The 20,630-nt window shown below is 37.3% G+C and overlaps 1 protein-coding gene across 7 annotated transcripts in view; it reads left to right on the forward strand.

Moving 5' to 3' along the window:
• POGZ (pogo transposable element derived with ZNF domain) overlaps nucleotides 1–20,630 on the forward strand; it is a 51,031-nt gene that overhangs the window by 15,158 nt on the left and 15,243 nt on the right. For 4 of the 7 annotated variants that reach the window (XM_037500931.2, XM_037500932.2, XM_037500933.2 and 1 more), the window contains exons 2-10: nucleotides 3,642–3,766; nucleotides 4,713–4,871; nucleotides 13,436–13,611; nucleotides 14,579–14,687; nucleotides 15,935–16,225; nucleotides 16,304–16,522; nucleotides 18,723–18,829; nucleotides 19,555–19,892; nucleotides 20,256–20,410. In XM_037500931.2, the coding sequence (XP_037356828.1) occupies nucleotides 3,643–3,766; nucleotides 4,713–4,871; nucleotides 13,436–13,611; nucleotides 14,579–14,687; nucleotides 15,935–16,225; nucleotides 16,304–16,522; nucleotides 18,723–18,829; nucleotides 19,555–19,892; nucleotides 20,256–20,410 (1,678 nt within the window). In that variant the 5' untranslated portion in view covers nucleotide 3,642. Of the gene's footprint in view, nucleotides 1–3,641; nucleotides 3,767–4,712; nucleotides 4,872–13,435; nucleotides 13,612–14,578; nucleotides 14,688–15,934; nucleotides 16,226–16,303; nucleotides 16,523–18,722; nucleotides 18,830–19,554; nucleotides 19,893–20,255; nucleotides 20,411–20,630 lie in introns of those variants that run through there. The other 3 variants (XM_037500934.2, XM_037500936.2, XM_054691360.1) reach the window with 3 other exon arrangements.

Raw genomic sequence — 20,630 nt, forward strand, 5'->3', positions numbered from 1 at the left:
CTGCTGAGGGTGTTATAGAGCAACCCCGATATTAAACGGGTTCCTGGCTGTGGGTCCTCACCCGCGCGCTTTAAAGGGACTTATGAATACTCTACTACAGACACACGCAAAAGGGTTAATAAAAGGTTTATTTACAAGAGAAAAAGAAATAAGGAAAATGTACAACTCAGGGAGAAAATAGGGAAATAAAGTCTTTAATGCGTCCTACCCGATCCGACGACCTGGAAACCCAAAGTCACTCTCAGAGCTAGACGGACGCCGCGAGCTGGCCGAGGGCCCCAAAATGGAGAGAGCCCCAAAGCCCACGTGTCTGCCTTTTGTATCCACCTGGCTGCTTAACCCCACCCTCAGGTCCCAGCCACCTTCCCTTGGGTGGTGATGGGATGTAGAGTTCCCAGTGTCTTTGGCTTTGGCCTGGGGTGGGGGTGGAGTCCACAAAGCCTGTATGGAATTTGCTTTGGGGCAGCCTTTTCCCCCTAACACTGGGGTGGGGGTGGAGTCCACAAAGCCTGTATGGAATTAGCTTTGGGACAGCCTTTTTCCCCTAACAAGGGGAGCAGTGGGCGTGACAGTAGAGGTCTGCTCACCATGTGGGGTTCTCGCTGGCTGGCTGGGATCAAACGGCACTGCAGAGGCTGCAGACACCTTCACAGTGCTGCGCTCAACCACCTGCACCACCAGGGGAGGCCCTTGAGTTTATAATTTTTAAAGCTGGACGATGGAGAATGGATATATCTGGCTAGTTTTGTGCTTAATTAAAATTTACCTCTCATTTTAAAAATGGTAGAAAAAGAATCACCACAATTCTGGTTGAGACACTCGTAGTGTGATGACAGTTTGCCTATTCATTGAGTTACAGTATGTTTCTCAAATGCATTGCCCACCCACTCCTCTTGGTCCAGTCCAAATCCCTATGTGTTGGCCTTTCATTTCTAAAATTCATTTTTATCTGATGGTTTTTCAGAAGAAATGAAAATGTCCTTAAATTGAGTAGGGATTGAATTTCAATACAATTTTTTTTTCTGTTTAATATAAGAAGTATCTAAGCCCATGAATACATTTCATTATTTTTTAGAGATGTTTTTGGATGTAAGTGTGTAAGAATATGCTCAGTCAGCAGATTTACTGGGTTGACAAGTTTTATTTTATTGATCCTTTATTTCCTAAACTATAAAATCTTGAGGGCCTCCCTGTAGTGCAGGGTTAAAGTCTCAGCACTATCAAGCAATCACCAGTCACTGCAGCATGAATTCAATCCCTGACTAGGGAGCTCACCCACACCAAGCAGCAGACCTCTCCTGTCTTGCCCTCTGCTCCCTTCAGCAGTGTATTTCACTAGATCTGCCTGTTCTGTTCCCCACTCTGTCTCTGGTGAATCCTCTCACACCTCCCCCTCCCCCTCTGGCCTTTACCCCAGTTCTTGCATGCATAAATAAATAAAAAAAAAATCTTAAAAAAATTTTTTGAAAACTATTTTTTAAGTTGAATTTTATTTCCATTTTGAATCTGTTCATTTACATTGAATGTCTTGGCAGAGACTGTGCCCAAGGAATTTCCTCATGCAATAAAATGTTACAACACAAACATCCTTCTTTGGCATCTTTTCAGATTTACCTTTTCCACTGTTTCATAGAATATCTTTTTCAGGGCGGAATAACATTGACTTTGGTCAGATGGAGGAAACTTTGATAGTCTTGGTAAAATTCATTGTTACAAAAAAACAAAAACCATGAACTCAGTCTCTTAAGATATTATAAAATCCTGTGATAAAAGATCAGCCTTTGGGATGTTATTACAATATCCACAGGCAGGACATTGAAAAGCAGAATTTGCGTTCAGCTAACTACTTTTTCCAAAAGAAAGTTTTCCACAGATTGCTCAGCATATAGTTTGCTTGCAGCTGGTCAGAGCTGAAAGAAGGTCCTTGAAAACCATCTGTGTGGAGGTTATCAGCTGTAGTTTATAGTCATTTTGCTGGGTGTTTGATGTTTATGCATTGATTATCTTTTGGCTGTGGGCTCTTAGAAAGTCATACAGCAAAGAACAATGGTATAATATTAAGTAGCTAGAAAAAGTTGTTCAGAATGTTTTTTCCACCAGTGGGACTGGACTGGAAAATACAGAAGTATGTGTTGTGTATTGACTCAAAGGATGCCAACCCAGGATTTGGTTTTACCTTAGTTCAATTTCTGGATAACTTTATCTTTCTGTATTTAAATTAATTACGAAACTAAAAAAAATTAAGTTGCTACCTTAAATCTTTCTCATTGCTCATTCCTTTTTGCCTCTGTGGTTTTGGTTTGTGATGATAAATAATTGAATAGAATATTATAGACCATCAAAACTCAAGATAAACACTTTACCCTTTAAAACTGTGGTCATTTGCTTGTTGCTAACTCACTGGGGCATTGCTGGGATATTTTAAATTTCCAAGGGAACATCGCCATCTGTTGGGCATCTCACAAAGTAATACTATCAAATTGTAAGGGCTTAGAAAGGTAGGTTGGTTGTTTGCTTTGTTTTGGCTAGGAGGCTTTGTGGGGGGGGGGGGCAGGGGGGGCAATTACTGGGATACTGAGTTCACTGAGAACCTTTGCATTTAAAGCTTTGCTTGAACACTGAGCAGTAATGCTATCTCATTCCAAGATAAAGAAATTGACATATAGTCAACTAATATTGGAGGGCAGAATAGCAATAGCTCTTTGTTTGCATTGCAAAGGTATAGGCATTTTTAAAACAACAAATAACTTAGGCAGTTTTCAAATAAAAAGCTGATTCCAAAATTAATGATACTGTACAAAGTAGTAATAGGACTAAGACTAGAGTGTGAGAAGTCAGATTTTCATCTTGGGTGCAAAATTTAAGGTATTATAAAAACGGCTCAAGTAATCAGTAAATAATAGTTTAATGTATCATTTAAAAATTAGTATTAGTAAAAAATTTTTTCATAATGAACAAAATAAGAACAAAACCTGACCCTCCGTTTGCATGACTCTTATCCTAACTTCAGCCCTGGGTATTATAAACTGTTACATTTCTAATTAAAGACTGCTGCAGTTTGCTCCAATGATTTTTTTAATTTGTTGTTTATCAAGAAAAACCATTCTTTAGCCTAAATATTCATGTTTCATAGTTCAGCAACACAGGCAGTGACAAATACGGACGTCAACCCAAAGAAATTCTTGACATTCGAAAATCATTTTGCACTCTGAAAAATACAGACTTTCCTCATCTCCTCAGAATCTTTTATGGGACCATAATTTCTGTAGAAATCTGCAACCCTCAAGGATATAGTGAATGTTCTAACAATATGAAATTATAGACACTTGGCCAGAAGGCTGCACATTGGAGGTTTCATGAAAACACTGGAAGCCATATTAATTATTCTTAACACTGATGGCCTTCTAGACTAAGTTTTTTTTTCTTCAAGAATAAAAGTTTTAATTCTGGACCCTTAGATATGGGGTAGCAGGAGGGGGAGGGGGAAAGAGGTTAGGGGAAATGGTAAAGGGAGCCCCTGTGGTTAGTTACCTTGGGGTAGGTTAGCAGTGAATTCAAGAATATGATTCCGTATTTTGCATTAAACTGTTCCTCGCATTCTGAGGTCAGTATCTTACTTAATCTCTTTTTTTTCCTTGTAGCATGGCGGACACCGACCTGTTTATGGAATGTGAGGAGGAGGAGCTGGAACCATGGCAGAAAATCAGTGATGTCATTGAGGATTCTGTAGTTGAAGATTATAATTCAGTGGATAAAACTAATACAGGTAACAAACTCTTTTGATCTTAGCTTGTTTAAATTGATACAGTTTGAGTGGCTTTTTTGTTAAAGTGTGGTGAAGAAGGACTTCTAAGAATCCAGCATTGCTTCCTTATGGCACTGGTGCTACCTTTCCCAACCATGCTTTAGTAAATGCCTCGATTTTTTCTTCCAGAAAGCTAGAAACACTACTTTTCACTGATTAAAAACATGGAGAGTTGTTGGATTAACCAATGTTTATCATATAGCCATCAGATCTCCTACCAAATGGTGTATGAACCAGAGTGCAAAGTGGTGCTATGTGTCAGTGCTCATTTAGAGCCAGTCAAAAACAGGTTCTCATAGTCTTGTTTTGTTTGTTTTATTTGAACTTGGTTTCTTTTGTGAGCTGAGCGGAATTTGCTTTGTGTTTGCCTTCATGGACAGTTTGTAGCTTCTTTTTCAAAAAGGTGATGTTGCAGGGTCAAATTCTCAATTGCCCTGAATTCAGAAAGTGTGTTTCGTACCTGTTGTTTTCTCTCTCTTTTTCATTAAAATCTTCACTGCTTTGAGACCTGAAGATGGCATTGATTTGGGCTGAAACAGGACACAGTTCAGGGTCTTGTGGATGGCTTACTATGCATGGTAATGAATATCAGTAGTGGTGATAATAAACTTTTGAGTCCTAGAGGTTTCCTTGTGCTATATAAGCAAAACATTAAAATCCTGGTGGAGTGAGCTCATGATCTAACTTAATTAACCAGAAAATATGAGACAAAGAAGGCATTGTGTCTAACTGGTGGAGTAAGGGGCAAGTAGGAGGAGAAATCAGATGAACAGTTGGATTTACTAATGAAGTAGGACACGTTTTGGCTGTACAGACTGACAAGAAGATGAAAAGGGAAGATTAGAACAGTATCCTTTAGTGTCATCTGTCCCTGTCTCCAAGTGACTGTGCCTCCCCTTCCCCACAGTTTCTGTGAGCCAGCAGCCAGTCTCGGCTCCAGTGCCCATCGCTGCCCATGCTTCTGTGGCTGGGCACCTCTCTACATCCACCACCGTTAGTAGCAGCGGGGCACAGAACAGCGACAGTACAAAGAAGACTCTTGTCACACTAATTGCCAACAACAATGGTAAGTGGGATTATTGGGAAATTTTTCCTGGGCTAGAGGGATAAGAGAATAACAAGGGTCTTAGGAACAGATGTACATGTTTCGTTTTAGGTACTGGAGTGGTTCTGCTAGTTGATGAGTGACTTTAGTAATGATTATCTGACATGGAAATGATTTAGTAGGTGGTGATGTTCTGTCTGAGGTAGTGCTGAATTTATGTTGGTGTTTAAAGTCAGGGCAACCGATTTTTGCTGCTGCTGATTTCCAGGAGAGCAAATGTAAGCCCCAAATTCCTAACTATTAAAAAGATCTGGGTCTTTTGTTTTTGTTTTTCAATTGGAAGGGCCCTTCTAGTTTGGTAAGAATACTCCTAAGGCAGCTTTGTTCTGAATTTTCTCTGGCAGTTCTTATTTGGTTATTAGTTCCTGGGTATGGACGCTTGGATATAGAGCTGTTGTCTACCTGAAGGAAAAGGTGAAAGAATAGTGGTTTCAGTGTATTTATTGGCTAGAGAGGCTATATAATAATGGTTTCTATGTCATTTCTGAATACTGTTTCTGTCCCCTGAAGATGAGTTATTGGCAAGTTATGTCTCAAGATTTATAACTAGAAGTAGCACCTTCATAGAATCATTGCATTGCTTCAAAGGACCATTTTTAATTATTTTATTTTCTTTAAAATAATTGGTTTGAACGAAAGAATAATAATTCTTTATTAATACAAGAATAATATGTGCATTGTAGGAAAAATAGCAGTAAAAAGTAAAGGAGAAAAAAAGGACTAGTTTTAATGCATTTCCTTTAAAAATAGCTTTAATACAAGAATAATATGTACATCGTAGAAAAAAATAGTAAAAAATAAAAGGAAGAAAAAAAAATTAACTGTAATCCCACTATCTGATGATAACTATTTGTAACTTTCACTCTGCACGTATATGTACTTCTATATATTTCTTTATGCTATATGTAGTGACTGACTTTTTACAAAAAGGGATCATAAAAATACCACTTTACTCTCTGCTTTTTATCCTTTATGTAGCGAATATTTTCTCATTTTAATAAATACCTGTAGCACTTTATGACTGAATGTTATATCAGTTTATGTTGCCATTAAAAGCGCATGTGGTGTTCTTATTTTGGGTTATAAGCTTTTATTACCCTGCTGTTACATGTTTATTATAATCTTGATTTTTTTTTGTGGTTATAAACAGTACTGTGGTGAACATTCTTAGGCATTATATTCATGCTCTCTGTATGAGCTTACCTGCATTATAAAGTGAGATAGCTGAGTCAGGGGCTTAAAATTTAATAGTGTCAAATTGCCCTCATAGATTGTTCTAAATAAGTGCCTTCCAGTAGCTCTTTCCACATATTGTTGCCAACTTTTAAGTATTATCAAACTTCAATCTTTATAATTTCCATATGTAATTTTTCACTTTTTGAGTACTAAGAACATAACACATGGAAAATCCTTCTAATTTTTAAAAACTTATGGGGAACATTATATATATGAAGATGAGGAAACGTTAGAGAATTCTCTAATTTTACAGGTGTGGTAAGTTCTTAGGCCTTAGTATAAATAATCTTAAGGTTAAATGTTTGGTAAGTGACTAAAATAGGTTTGAGTGTTCTGGACTTCAAAACTGTGGCCTTTCTGTTATATTTTATTGTTTTCTTATGTGCAAAGCTAAATTTTTCTTTGTTTTTGGGGTTCCAAGACCCTCGATGAGCATCTCATGACCTGTTGACATGACCTAGTCTCCTTGAGTGCTGAACCCTTGACTCCAGAGCCTTCTTAAGGCATGTGTACAAGCTTTGTAATATACACATTGATCTTATTTCTTTCAAAAGCCTCTAATACTCAAATTAAAATGTTAACCCCTTTTCATGTGGAAAAAATGGTTATAGACTGGTAACCACAATTATGTATGTCTTGATGTTCTTCCAAAGAATTTCCATGCATGCATTAATAGGTCCAATTTGTCTGGCTTTTTTTTTTTTTTTTTTTGGTATAATTACATACAGTTCTGCAGTGTTTTAATCTTGAGTATAACTTTATATTCTTGAAATGCTAGCTTACCTATAGGATGAGACTTCAGAATAGAATGAATAGAATGTTTTATAACACAGCCCTCTATAAGCCTTCAGTTTAATTGTATGGATATGTAGTCTACTTATTACATGGATAACATAGCAAGGAAGAATAACTTTTAAGCATTTCAGTTTTGTTTCATTTAGTGTACTAGGTATTTTAGAAAGCTAAAAAGTTACCTTTCCCCTTATTCCTCACCTTCTTTTAAACCATTTCTAAAAACAGCCTTGCTCCTGGTTACTAGTAGCTATCTCTTCCAGTAATTATATTTTAGAAGGTTGTCCATTTGGGACATTGATTAGGCATTTATAATTTACCTGTTTTATTTCATTTATTTTTAAAAAATTTTTTTAAAAAGATTTATTTATGCATACAAGAGCTGGGGTACAGGCCAGAGATGCTGGGGCTGGGGGTGAGAGGATTCACTGGAGACAGAAAGGGGAACAGAACAGGCAGACTGACTGAAATACACTGCTGAGGAGAGCAGCGGGCAAGGCAGGAGAGGTCTGCGGTGCCATGTGGGTTGCTCCCTGGCCAGCTGGGGATTGAACTTGTGCTGCAGAGGCTGCGGATTGCTTCATAGTGTGGTGTTTAACCCCTGCGCCACCAGGGAGGCCCTACCCTGTTAATTTCTTTGCTCCTCTCTGCATAGAAAGTCTTGATTTTAAGAAACATTTTCATACGTGTGGGAGGGAAGCAAGAGACGGGAATGAGTAGGGGCACATGTATAGAATTATACTGGCCCAGATCTAAACTAGGTGTTGGATTTGAGTGTTTGTTTTATGACTATACTTTATCACTTAAATTTATGTAATGTTTTATGTGGATCAAATTTTAAAATATAATCTAGATAAAGGTATCTTAAAAGAATGAATGTATTGGGGAAAGAGGAGTAGATATAGTTTTGCCCTATACCGTAAAATTCCTGTTGTTCCATGAAGAGTGATAGCTGGATAAAAAAAAAATAAAAGTGGGCCTCCCCTGGTGGTGCAGCGGTTGAGCGCTGGGCTGTGAGGTTTCCCTTAGCCTCTGCAGTGCCGGTTCGTTCACGGGCCACCGGCGAGGGTCCCACCAAAAAAAAAAAAAAAGTGTGTGTGTGTCAGAGACACAGCTAGATACTTTTCCACATGAAAAGGCATGAGACGGTGCCCCTACTTCTTACCTTAACAGTAAAAAAACATAACTGTAAAAGCCAAAACTGTGAAATTCTTAGATGCAAATATAGGTGTAAGTCTTTATTTCTTTTTCTGTTGCGGGTAGTATTGGTTTACAGTACTGTGGGGAACTCATACCCTTTTGGATGAGTTGTAAATCCTTATGACCTTAATTTAGGCAGTGATTTCTGAGATAGGACACCAGAAGCATAAATAACCATAGAAAAAATGGATAAATTGGACTTGCAAAAATGAAAACCTTTTATACTTCAAAGGGCACAATTAGGGAAGAGAAAACAGAACCCATTGAATGGGGGAAAAAGTTTGCAAATACGTACATACACTTCTGAGCCTACAGTGGTGCCACTTAAGATTTTTCAACTTTCTGATAGTACAAAAGTGATATGTGTTCAGTAGTAACTGTACTTCAAATTTTGAATTTTGATCTTTCCCTTGAGCTAGCCAGATGATTCCAAAGTAAATATCTGATACTGTACAGTGTATAGTATTCAATAAGTAACATGAGATAGTCAAATTATTATAAAATAAACTTTGTATTAGGTGATTTTGACAAACTGTAGGCTAATGTAAGCATTTTAAGCATTTTTTAAAAAAAAGATTTTATTTATGCATACAAGAGCTGGGAGACAGGCCAGAGGTGCGGGGAGTGAGAGGAATCACCAGAGACAGACTGGGGAGCAGAACAGGTGGATTGAATGAAATACACTGCTGAGGGGAGCAGTGGGTAAATTAGGAGAGGTCTGCTGCACCATGTGGGTTGCTCCCTGGCTGGCCGGAAATTGAACTTGTGCTGCAGAGGTTGTGGATTGCTTCATAGTGCTGTGCTTAACCCCTTGTGCCACCAGGGAGACCCTTAAGCATGTTTTAGATAGATCAGGATAAGGTAGGTGTCTTAAATACAATTTTGACTTATGGTATTTTCAGTTTTTGATGGGTTTATCGGTATGTAATCTCATCATAAATTGAGATCTGTATCTTATAAGGGACATGTATATAAAGAACTACTGTACTCCAATAATACACACACACTAGGATGGTTATAAAAAATAACAAAAGTGTTGATAAAGAATGTGGAGAAACTGGAACTCTTATATATTGCTAGTGAGAATATGAAATGATGTTTTCACTTTGGAAACTAATTTGGCAGAGTCTCCAAAAATTAAACAGAACTATATAACCCACAATTCTACTCCTAGCTATATACCCATGAAAATTGAAAACATATGTGTTCATTCAAAATCTTGTGCACAAATGTTCACAGCAGTATTTTTCACTGTAGCCAAAAAATGGGGGAAAAAAAAACCCCAAACACTAAGTTGTTGAATGGATAAACATTTTTTTGTATCCAATACAATGGAATATGATCAGGCCATAAAAAGGAATGAAATAACTGATACAAATGGAATGAACTTTGAAAACTTAATGCTAAGTGAAGTAAATTAGACACAAAGGCCACATGTTATATGACTCCCGTGATATGAAATGTCCAGCATCAGCAGATCTGTAGATACAGAAAATAGATTTGTGGTTGCCAGCTCTGGGAAAGAGATTGGGGAATAAATGTTAGCAGGTTAACAAGGCTTTTTTTTATGGGGGTGATAAAAATAGTGGTGATGGTTGTACAGATATTGTAAATATACCAAAAATTCTGAGTTGTACACTTTGAATGGATGATAGGTGTAGTATGTGGATCATATTTTAATAATTTTTTTCTTTTTAAGAAAGTTTCTGGAGGAATGTTTTGGAATATGTTTACTGTTCTTTTTGCTGTTGCTTAGAATCTACCACTCATCATTTGAAAATTATTCCTATGGTTTTGACTGATCATATGTTTGCATTGGAAAGACATGTTGTGAAGTAAAATAAAGCAGTGCTTAATTCTGAGCTGCGGATATAGTGAATTTAATGTTAAAAATTTCTTAATGTATAACTTACTGGTTTTCAACTCCTGTTTAGCCCATTTCAAGTTCATTTATTCCTCTTATCTCTGGGTTTTAATACTATTTAAGTAAATGTAAAAAAATGAAGGAAAAAAATCACAACCTAGATTTGTGAAACAATATGTTGTGATAGAAGCTGTTGAATCCTCCTTTATTTGATCGCTTTATGGCTGTGGCATAAACTGAGAGTAAACAAAGGCAGGGAATTGGTTGACTAGTTCTTTTAAAGCCTTTTAAAGCCTTTGGATTCCAATTGCCTCTTTCATCCTCTGGAAGTGGAACTTTGTAAGATCTTTGAATTGTCAGAATTTCTTTGTAGAAAGACCTATGAATGAAAAATATCATTAAAAATCAAACATTCATTAGAATTGTTAGACTTTGTTGGAATTATTCCAGGACATCATTCAAATCATTCATTATGGAGAGTTAAAAATAGTAAACAGTATACGGTAGTTAACCCATTGTGACCTATGTGCTGGCATCTGCTTTCATTTGAATTGTAAACATAATCTAGATATAGAAACCCATCTTTTTTTTTTTTTTTTAAGATTTATTTATTTATGCATACAAGAGCCTGGGGTACAGGCCAGAGATGCGGGGGGTGAGAGGATTCACCAGAGACAGAGTGGGGAACAGAACAGGCAGACTAACTGAAATACACTGCTGAGGGAAGCAGCGGGCGAGACAGGAGAGGTCTGCCTCGCCATGTGGGTTTCTCCCTGGCTGGACAGGGATCGAACTCGTGCTACAGAGGTTGCAGATTGTTTTATAGTGTGGTGCTTAACCCCTTGTGCCACCAGGGATGCCTGAAACCCATCTTTTTATTTGCACCATGTTTTTGGAAAAGTCCTAAGCAATCCACCAAAATTCAAATATGACCCTGTTGTCAGAATTTTTGCAGGAAATGCTTGTGTTTACATTCTTTATAATAGAAAATGTACAGATTTCATGGGGACTGGCCTTTCTTTCCAGACTAGCCAATGCTGGTTGATTCCACACACATGCATAAAAATTTCCACCCTTCCCTTCCTATATTTATTTTGGGATGTTGAATCAGCGATTACCTTTGGAAATGTTAGGCTTAGATTAATACCATAATTTATTTTCTTTTACCTTAGAGTTAAAATAATGAACAGGAGATAACTCACACACACACACACACACAGAGAGATATATACATCCATATATATATATATATATATATATATATATATATATATATTTTCACTTAATATTTTCCAACCATAAATTGCAAAGGGGTAAAAAGAGATGGATGGGAAGCTTATAGATTAAAAGAGATCTGAGATATATCCATCACTTGTACTTTGTCAACTCTTTTGTAACTGGATTCAAAAATTTTAAAAGATACAGATAATTGTCAACTTGGTTTCTGGTTGGGTATTTAATAGTCTAGAGAATTATTTATATTTAACTTTATTGAAGTATAATTGACAATGAAATTATAAAATTTTTGAGTGTACATTGTGGTGGATTGCTATACATATGTGTTGTGAAAGGATTCCCACCACCTAGTTAATTAACATCCATCACCTCACATAATCTTAACTTTCGTAGGGGACTGAGTGAGAACATTTAAGTTCTACTTTATTAGGAAATTTGAATTATCAGATGTAGTCATAGAATTACCCTAATTTTTAGGAGTGATAATGCTGTTGATATTCTCTTTTAAAAGTTCTTATCTTTTCAATATATATATGGAGATACACATATAGATGAAATGATATTGATAAGATCTGGTACTTGTATCAGAATAACGTGGGAACTGATAATTGAGTGGAAGATAATGGGTGAAACAAGGTTGGCTGTACGTTTAAAAGTTAAAAAAAAAAGTAAAAAAAGTTTAGAAGTTACAGCTAGATTATGGGTACATTGGGGATTCATTATAGTGGTTTAGATGCAGATAGATGGATGGATCAATCATCTGTCAACCTCTGTAATCTTACTAGTCTGCTGACTTTGTGACTCTGAGGGTCTAATCCACAGGTAGACTCTTGATTTCTGGGAGAATATGGGGTAAACTACAGTTTGCCTCTTAACAGCCAACCCATTCTGGCAGTCTAGTTTTGTGGCTAATTACAGTAACTCTGTCAAATGGAACATGCAGTTCATAAGAGTTCATCCTATTCTGATGATTTGAGTTAAAAAATTGAGGCAGTAATTTCCTTGAATCTTTTTGTTTAGGTATATTGGCTCTGAAATTTTCTGTCTGGTTTTGGATTATTCTTTGTAAATCAGGGAACTTAGTATTAATGATTTTTCTGTTCCCCCCCCCCCCACCCCTGGGCCAACTACATAAATAGGGAACTAAAAAAAATTGCAAGGTTGTTTTCCTCACACATTAAAAATAATATTTAATATTGCAATAATTAGCTACGTTGATTGATACTAATATTCATAATTAAGTCATTGTATTTTTAAGTTGTACCATTTTCCTTGGTGTTGGTTAGTTTTTTTTTTTTTTTAAAGATTTATTTATTCATGCATACAAGAACCAGGGTACAGGCCAGATGTGGGGGAGGGTAAGAGTGTTCAACAGAGACAGAGCTGGGAACAGAACAAGCAGACTGACTGAAATACACTGCTGAGGGGGGAGCAGCAGGCCAGACAGGAGAGGTCTACTGCGCCATGTGGGGTTCTTGCTGCCTGGCCCGGATCGAATGGGTGCTGAAGAGGCTGCGGACAGCTTCAAAGCACTGCGCTCAACCACTTGCGCCACCAGGGGAGGCCCGGTGTTGCTTAGTTTTTGACCAGGTCCTTCCTTTATCAATTCTTGAAGACATAAAGATTAAGAAGATAGCCTGTCAATCTCTATTCCCATACTTATAAAAGACAGTGGTTATATTGTCTGTAAATGTTGTATTTCTGTGATTTTACTCACTAGCATGAGATGTTTTTCTTTAGATTTTGTGTACTTGTTGAATTAATGTTTGTTGATGAGTATTCCTTTTTAAAAAAGATTAAGGGGGATTACCTAACAAATTGTGTTCTGGCAAAATAGCTGAAATATGGGTAAAAATTTTACGTTTTTTTGATTTGTTGTTATGGTTATATGTGGTCACTTAAACCATCAGAGTCAAAGGATAGCCATTTAAAAGTTCTAGCGTGTTAAGACATCCCTAGTAAAAATGTTTGGGGGAGATGTTAGTGAACCTCCCCTACCTACTTGTTTTTCTGTTAGTTGTAGATTTGGGTGAAGCTTAAATTTTGGGTGAGTTTGGTGACATTAAACCTGAGGTGAGTGCATCTTGTATATTTTGATATATGGAATACCATTTTTATCTAAAACAATGTTTCTTATGAAATGTGGGTTTGTTTTCTCTTACATTCCTTTTTTCCCCCCTTCCCTTTAATCCTATAGCTGGCAATTCTTTGGTCCAACAAGGTGGACAGCCGCTCATCTTAACCCAGAATCCAACCCCAGGTCTGGGCACAATGGTTACTCAGCCAGTATTGAGGCCTGTCCAGGTCATGCAGAATGCCAATCATGTGACTAGTTCCCCAGTGGCCTCACAACCAATATTCATCACTACACAGGTGAGTAGGACTTTGAGTTCTGGCACTTGGGAAAGAAGGAGAGAACGTCTGTGTCAACCTCTGGAGGTTCTGATGTAGTCTTTAGCATCATTAGAAATGATTCTGAGTCCTGTCAAAAGACAGAACCTGACTTTCTCATTTACTGCTTTGTAATTTGATATGATGTTTGTTGTAGAAAGCCTAACCCAGCATACTGCTGCCTAATTTCCCTTCATACTCCAAATAGAGGGCTATTAAGTGACTTGATTGAGGTCTGGACAGAAATTATTGGGTAAACTTGGATTAAGAAGCCTTAATTAGTTAACACTTGGCTCTAAGGCTTCTTGCCCTTTGCTTAGGGTGATTTTTCTTAAAATGGGGTGAGTTAGTTGACATCTGAAATCATTGTGTGAAGTTGGTAAAGTGTGGAGAGTTCTTTAGAAGAGAAAGAAGGTATTAATTTGATATATAATGTGAATTGATGTTGAAAGCCTAATGTGAAATAGAAAGGCAGATGCTTTTCTTTGCCTGTGGCTTCCTGAGTTACAGACTCCTCTCCTACAAATTTGTCAGAGGTTTATGGCCTTTGAAGTGGACTTTGGGAACAATTTCTTAAAATTGTTTGTGTGTCGAATCACTCTAGTGAATACTGTTAGTGTCATTTTTTTCCTTCTATGCCTTTAGCAATTGAGGAGCCATCCTGTGGACAGGGTTTTTAAACTTAAAAGACAGGGTCTTTTAAGACAAGAAGTAGGTTTTCATTTTTGCTCACCTGTACCAGAGCTTATTTTCCAGTTTTGATATTTTGTCACTCAAAAGTTTGCCACAATTTCTAAAATTTCCATCTCAGTCATTTAAAAGCTGTAATTCTAGAGACAAGTACTAGGTAAGAATGTGGGAACTTTTTTGGACATAGGTCTGTCTCACTGCAGTCTCTGCTAGTGTTAGCTGATCTCCATGTTAAAGATCATTTTGCTTTTTAATGCAGGGATTTCCTGTAAGAAATGTCCGGCCTGTACAAAATGCAATGAATCAGGTTGGGATTGTGCTGAACGTACAGCAAGGCCAAACGGTTAGACCAATTACACTAGTTCCAGGTAAGGAAAAATGTCTATCCATTTGGAATAAACTGGAATCCAGAAGATTTGTTTTTATTGTCTCAAAATACTCTAGGTCACTTTAAAAGTTTAGGTCATTTAAAAAAAACCTATAAATCATGTTGATTTAAACCCAATTAAAAAACAAAACAAACTTTCTAACCTTTGGCCAGGGTGGTAGTTTTATTTATTATTAACTTTTACCACCCTTCATGAGGTAGTAAAACAAGGTTTATGTAGTCATTTTTCTATTTCTGGTGTTTTAGTTAGCTATTAAATTTGTTGTCCTGGAGGGCTATAATTAATGCAGATTTCCAAATTCCATATTCCTTTTAAGCCTACTCACTTACATGGTGGGATTACTTTTTGCTTTATTTTGCTTTCATTTTATAGCATAGATTTTGGATATAAATGAAACAAATGACAAACCCTTTGAAGATAAATACTACCAATGACTAATTAAATTTCTTTTTTAAGATACTGAATTGAAAAATAATTTAAAAAATCTAATTTCCCCCAGTTCTTTATTTATTGTCTGTAAGTTTGCTATAATTCAGGCCAAAAAAGGAGCATCTTAATTTAGTTATAAGGGTTTTTCTTATAACTTGTCTTCCTAAGTTTTTGTTGTTGTTCTCAGAGCCCACAGAGTATTTTTTGGCCTCCAGTCTGATGAGCTTATTGTATCTAATTCTGATATTTCTTCAAATTTGTCAGTGGAATTGTCTATAGCTGAGCCAGGAGATTTTCTTCTTTGGGATATCCGAGTAGAATGACAGTCAGTCTTCTATTTGAGTCTATGTAAAATGGCAGACTCCATTAATAGTGGAAGGGAAAGATCAGTTTTTTCAGGACCAGGTCTGCTCACTGACTTATCTACAGACATACTGCCTCCCATTCTAGACCCGTCCTTTCTCTTCTAATACTGAGGTCAGGCTACTGTGATTATATTCTTGGGCTAGAAAAGGCAGTGTGATAAGGTGTTTCGGGAGGAGTTGATGGGAGTCTTCTTTCTTCAATTTAATGTTTTTTAGGGTTGGTAACCTAGGTTAATTTTTTTTATTAGCTTGGACACCTATTGCTTTCTTAGATATTACAATCTGTGCTACTCTTGGTAACCTTTGATGATCACCAATCAGTTTGGGGAAATAATCTTTTCATATTACAGAATTTGCAATATAGACAAGAGGAATGTATTGTAGGTGAACTCATTGACCAAGATTTGGTACTTTTCTTTGTCTCTTTTGAAGCCCCAGGTACCCAGTTTGTTAAACCAACAGTTGGAGTTCCGCAAGTGTTCTCTCAGATGACCCCAGTGAGGCCAGGCTCCACAATGCCTGTGCGACCCACCACCAACACCTTCACCACCGTCATCCCAGCCACTCTGACCATTCGAAGCACCGTCCCACAGTCCCAGTCCCAGCAGACCAAGTCCACTCCCAGCACTTCCACCACTCCCACCGCCACACAGCCGACCTCATTGGGGCAACTAGCTGTTCCACCTCCAGGCCAATCCAACCAGACCCCAAATCCCAAGTTAGGTGAGGCTTGGGAAGAGTTGATGGCAGAACTGGGGGGTGATGGGTGGAGAGCAGATGATTATCACTTGGCAAACATAGCTCCCTCCTTCCCCTCTCCACCTGCAGTGAGCATTGCCAGCTTTGTCACTGTGAAGCGACCTGGGGTTACAGGTGAAAATAGCAATGAAGTGGCCAAACTGGTGAATACCCTTAACACCATCCCTTCCCTGGGCCAGAGTCCTGGGCCAATGGTGGTATCCAACAACAACTCTGCCCATGGCTCTCAAAGATCCAGCGGACCTGAGTCTTCAATGAAAGGTACAAAAACTTTACATGAGGAGCCAATCATTTAAAATCCCGAGTATTTGTTGTATTAGAACTCTTATGCTGTGAAATAGAATATAGTTACTATAATCTGTTTTTTAAGAAACTTTAGTAGATGGGATAGCTACTTGTGAAGTGTTACTGAATCAACTTCATGGAATTCAGTGTGTAATTGTGCTTTGGAGATTATGAAATGGATTGATTAGAGATGGGTGGGATAATCTAAAAATGGTTTCATGGAGGAGCAGGATTTCTGAATAAATTTTAAAGTTAGGATGTGGTAAAGAGTTTTTCATGTGTAGAAGAATATAAGCATGTAAGGATTATAAACATTCTAGAGCAGGGGTCAGCAAACTTTCTGTAATGAGCCAGATGGTAAATATTTTAGGCATTTTGCACAATATGTTAGAACTTCCCCACTCTGCCATTGTGGTATAAGCAGCTACAGGTAGTATGTGAGTGAATGATTGTGACTGTGTGCCACTAAAACTATTAGGGACTTTGAGGTTTGAATATCATATAGTTTTCATATGTCAGAAAAATCTTTCTGTTCTTTTATTTTTATTGCAACCATTTAACAATATATAAATTTTGATAGTGTTCAGAAAATTGACTATCCACAAGAAAATGAAGTTGAACCCTTATCAAACACTATTTATGAAAATTAACTCAGTGAATTCAAAGACCTAAACATTAGAGTTAAAACTATAAAATTCTTAGATGAAAGCATGAGGGGAAAGTTTCATGCCATTGGATTTTGCAGTGACATTTTGCATGTGACACCAGAAGCATGGGCAGCAAAAGAAAAATAGATAAATGGGAGTACATGGAAATTTAAAATTTGAGTGCGACGAGATACTGTATAAAGACTGATACCAAATGGTAGATAATGTTTGCAAATCATATCTAGTAAAAGGTTAATATCCAGAGTATATAAAGAATGTCTATTCTTTATAGTTCAGTAGCAATGAAAAAAAAATTGAGTGCAACAAGGGACACTGTATAGAGAGTGATACCAAATGGTAGATAATGTTTGCAAATCATATCTAGTAAAGGGTTAATATCCAGAGTATATAAAGAATGTCAATTCTTTATCGTTCAACAGCAATGAAAAAAAAAAGAACCCTAAAAATGGCAAAGGAATTAAATAAACATTTCTCCAAAGAATATATGCAAATGGCTGTTAAGCACATGAGAAAAGGTGCAAACATCACTAATTATCAGGGAAATGCAAATAAAATCATAGTAAGATAACACTTCACATCCATTAGGTATTATATAAGAAAACAGAAAATAATAACAAGTGTTAGTGAGGATGTGGAAAAATAGGAACCTTTGTGGATTGCTGATGGGAATGTAAAATGGTATGATGATCCCAAAAAATGAAACAAAAGATTGTATATGACCCAGAGTATTGAAAGTAGGGACCTGAACAGATATTTGTACACCTATATTTATAGCATTATTATTCACAATGGCCAGAAGGTAGAAGCATTCTAGAAGCCCATCAAATAGTAAATGGGTAAACAAATTGTGTTACATGCATATAATAGTTTATTGTTAAGCCTTTTAAGAAGGAGGGAAATTCTGACCCATGCTACAGCACTACAACATTTATGAATCTTAAGGGCAATGAATCCAATTACAAAAGGACACATCTGTATTATTCCACTTACTATTACCTATAGCAGTCAAATTTGTACAGACAATAGGATGTTAGCTACCAGGAGTTAGGAGGGAGGAGAAATGGGGAATTGTTATTTAATGGGTATAGAGTTTGTTTTGCAGGGAAAGAGTTCTGGACATTGCTTGCATATCAGTGTAAATGTACTTAACAACACTTAAGAATGGTTGAGGTAAATTTTTTTTAATACACACACGCACACACAAAACACAAAGGACAAAAAAACTTTGCAAAGCTGCAATAAAATAAGTAAGCACCATTCTTAACCTGTGGGCCAAACAGAAACTGGCAGCTGGCTGGATTTGGTTCACAAGCTATGATTTGCTGACCCTTAGCCTAGAGTGAGAAGAATGGCCAAAGGTGTGTGTGTGCCTCATAGTGATCTCTCATGCTTGCTTACCAACTTTGATAAGCTATTCAGGGAATGTTTAACCTATTTCCAAAAGGCCAGTATTCTTTTTCCACTATCATCTTGTCAGTCTTCTTATCAATGCTTCTCACTTCTTTCAGTGACCTCTTCCATGCCAGTGTTTGACCTTCAGGATGGTGGGCGGAAAGTATGTCCACGGTGTAACGCCCAATTCCGTATTACTGAAGCTTTGAGAGGTCACATGTGTGTAAGTGATAGCACCTGTGATGGGGAGCTAGCTTAAATGACTACCACTGTAAACCTCCTGTAGAATTGGGAGCTTGTGAAGCAGGGACCCCTCTAAAATAACCTAGATGCCTTTTTAAAGGGTTGCTCTTTATTTTGACCTTTTTTAGAATAGTTATGTACTTTAGAATATGATGGATACATTTAAAGACCCTCAAGTATATTGAAACAATATGCATTATGATGGCTATTATCTAAAAAACAGAATAATTAAAATTATATATTAGTTGTGCTAGATTTTGGCACTGCGTAGGGGACAGGTTTGTTAGATAGTTCAGACTCAACCCAGATTGGCCTGAGGTCATTTCCTATTTATTGTGTCATTGTATGAATCAGGAGCTGTTAACCAGTTCCCATTTCTAGCCTTTTCAGTTTTTGGCATTAGCTCAGATGCAAAGATTGGCATTTCTTCCTGCCAGGCCGCTTAGAGACAAGTTATTGTAAGTGGTTAAAGTCTCTAGGGCAGAAAGGAGAAGTGTAAGGTATGGTGTTTGGAGTGGCATGTGGCTGTAAATAGTCATGCACATAGAGAAAAAAATGACACCGGGAAAGACTAGAAACTGAAGGGTGATAGTTGCATGAGAATACTTAGGACTAAACCATTAACAAGGAATGTTAGTGAAGTTTGGGGATTATATCCTGGGCCGTAGGATGACCAGAATAATCAGATGTCTTCTTTCTTTATAGTACTGTTGCCCAGAAATGGTTGAATACCAGAAGAAAGGAAAGTCTCTGGATTCAGAACCCAGCATCCCATCAACAGCAAAGCCACCATCTCCTGAGAAAACAGCTCCTGTTGCTTCCACACCCTCTTCTACACCTATTCCTGCTCTGTCACCACCTACCAAAGTGCAAGAGCCAAATGAGAATGTGGGTGATGCTGTCCAGACCAAGCTCATTATGCTAGTAGATGACTTCTATTATGGACGGGATGGTGGCAAAGTAGCCCAACTCACAAGCTTCCCAAAGGTCGCCACATCTTTCCGATGCCCACATTGTACCAAAAGGCTAAAAAACAATATTCGGTAAGTGTTGAGGAGTCTTGCAGGTTGCCTTGGACAAGAGAAGACTGAAATTTCTTACATGTTTAAGTCTTTCTCTTTGAGATGGTCCTATTTTCTAGTCTTGCTAAGGATTACCATTAAATCAATAACTAGTACTATAGACAGGTATTATGGTAATAAAAGATAACTTTGAGTAGAGTAAGGGAGACCAGTGCTTCACAGAACCTTAGTTTTAAGAACCCCTTTCTGGGCTCAGAAAAGCATTTTCCCAAGTGAGGAAATTAGAGCAGGTAATATCTATTCTGTGATTCTGCTGTTATTTTATCCAAGGCTACTGGGTTTTTTTTATGTTTTCTGTACTTTCCCTTTGTGCTGTGCTTACAGATTCATGAACCATATGAAACATCACGTAGAGCTCGATCAGCAGAATGGTGAGGTGGATGGTCATACTATCTGCCAACACTGTTATCGTCAGTTTTCCACTCCCTTCCAGCTCCAGTGCCACTTGGAAAATGTTCATAGTCCCTATGAATCGACTAGTAAGTTTGGAAACTCTTAAACTCTAGGGGTATACTTTGCTCTTCATTCATTGAACAGCATTAAAGGGAGCCCATTATATTTATCAATACTTGGGTAACAACGTAGATGAAGTTCTTTGCATATTTGTAGTCAATTCCTTACCTCACTTTATTTTCTTACAAACCTCACTTCTATACTGTTCAAACATGAATTGAGTTCAGTGCTAGAATCTGAATTATT

Source organism: Talpa occidentalis, unplaced genomic scaffold, assembly GCF_014898055.3.
Source record: "Talpa occidentalis isolate TD23 unplaced genomic scaffold, MPIMG_talOcc4v2.1 talOcc4.9, whole genome shotgun sequence".
Taxonomy (NCBI): domain Eukaryota; kingdom Metazoa; phylum Chordata; class Mammalia; order Eulipotyphla; family Talpidae; genus Talpa; species Talpa occidentalis.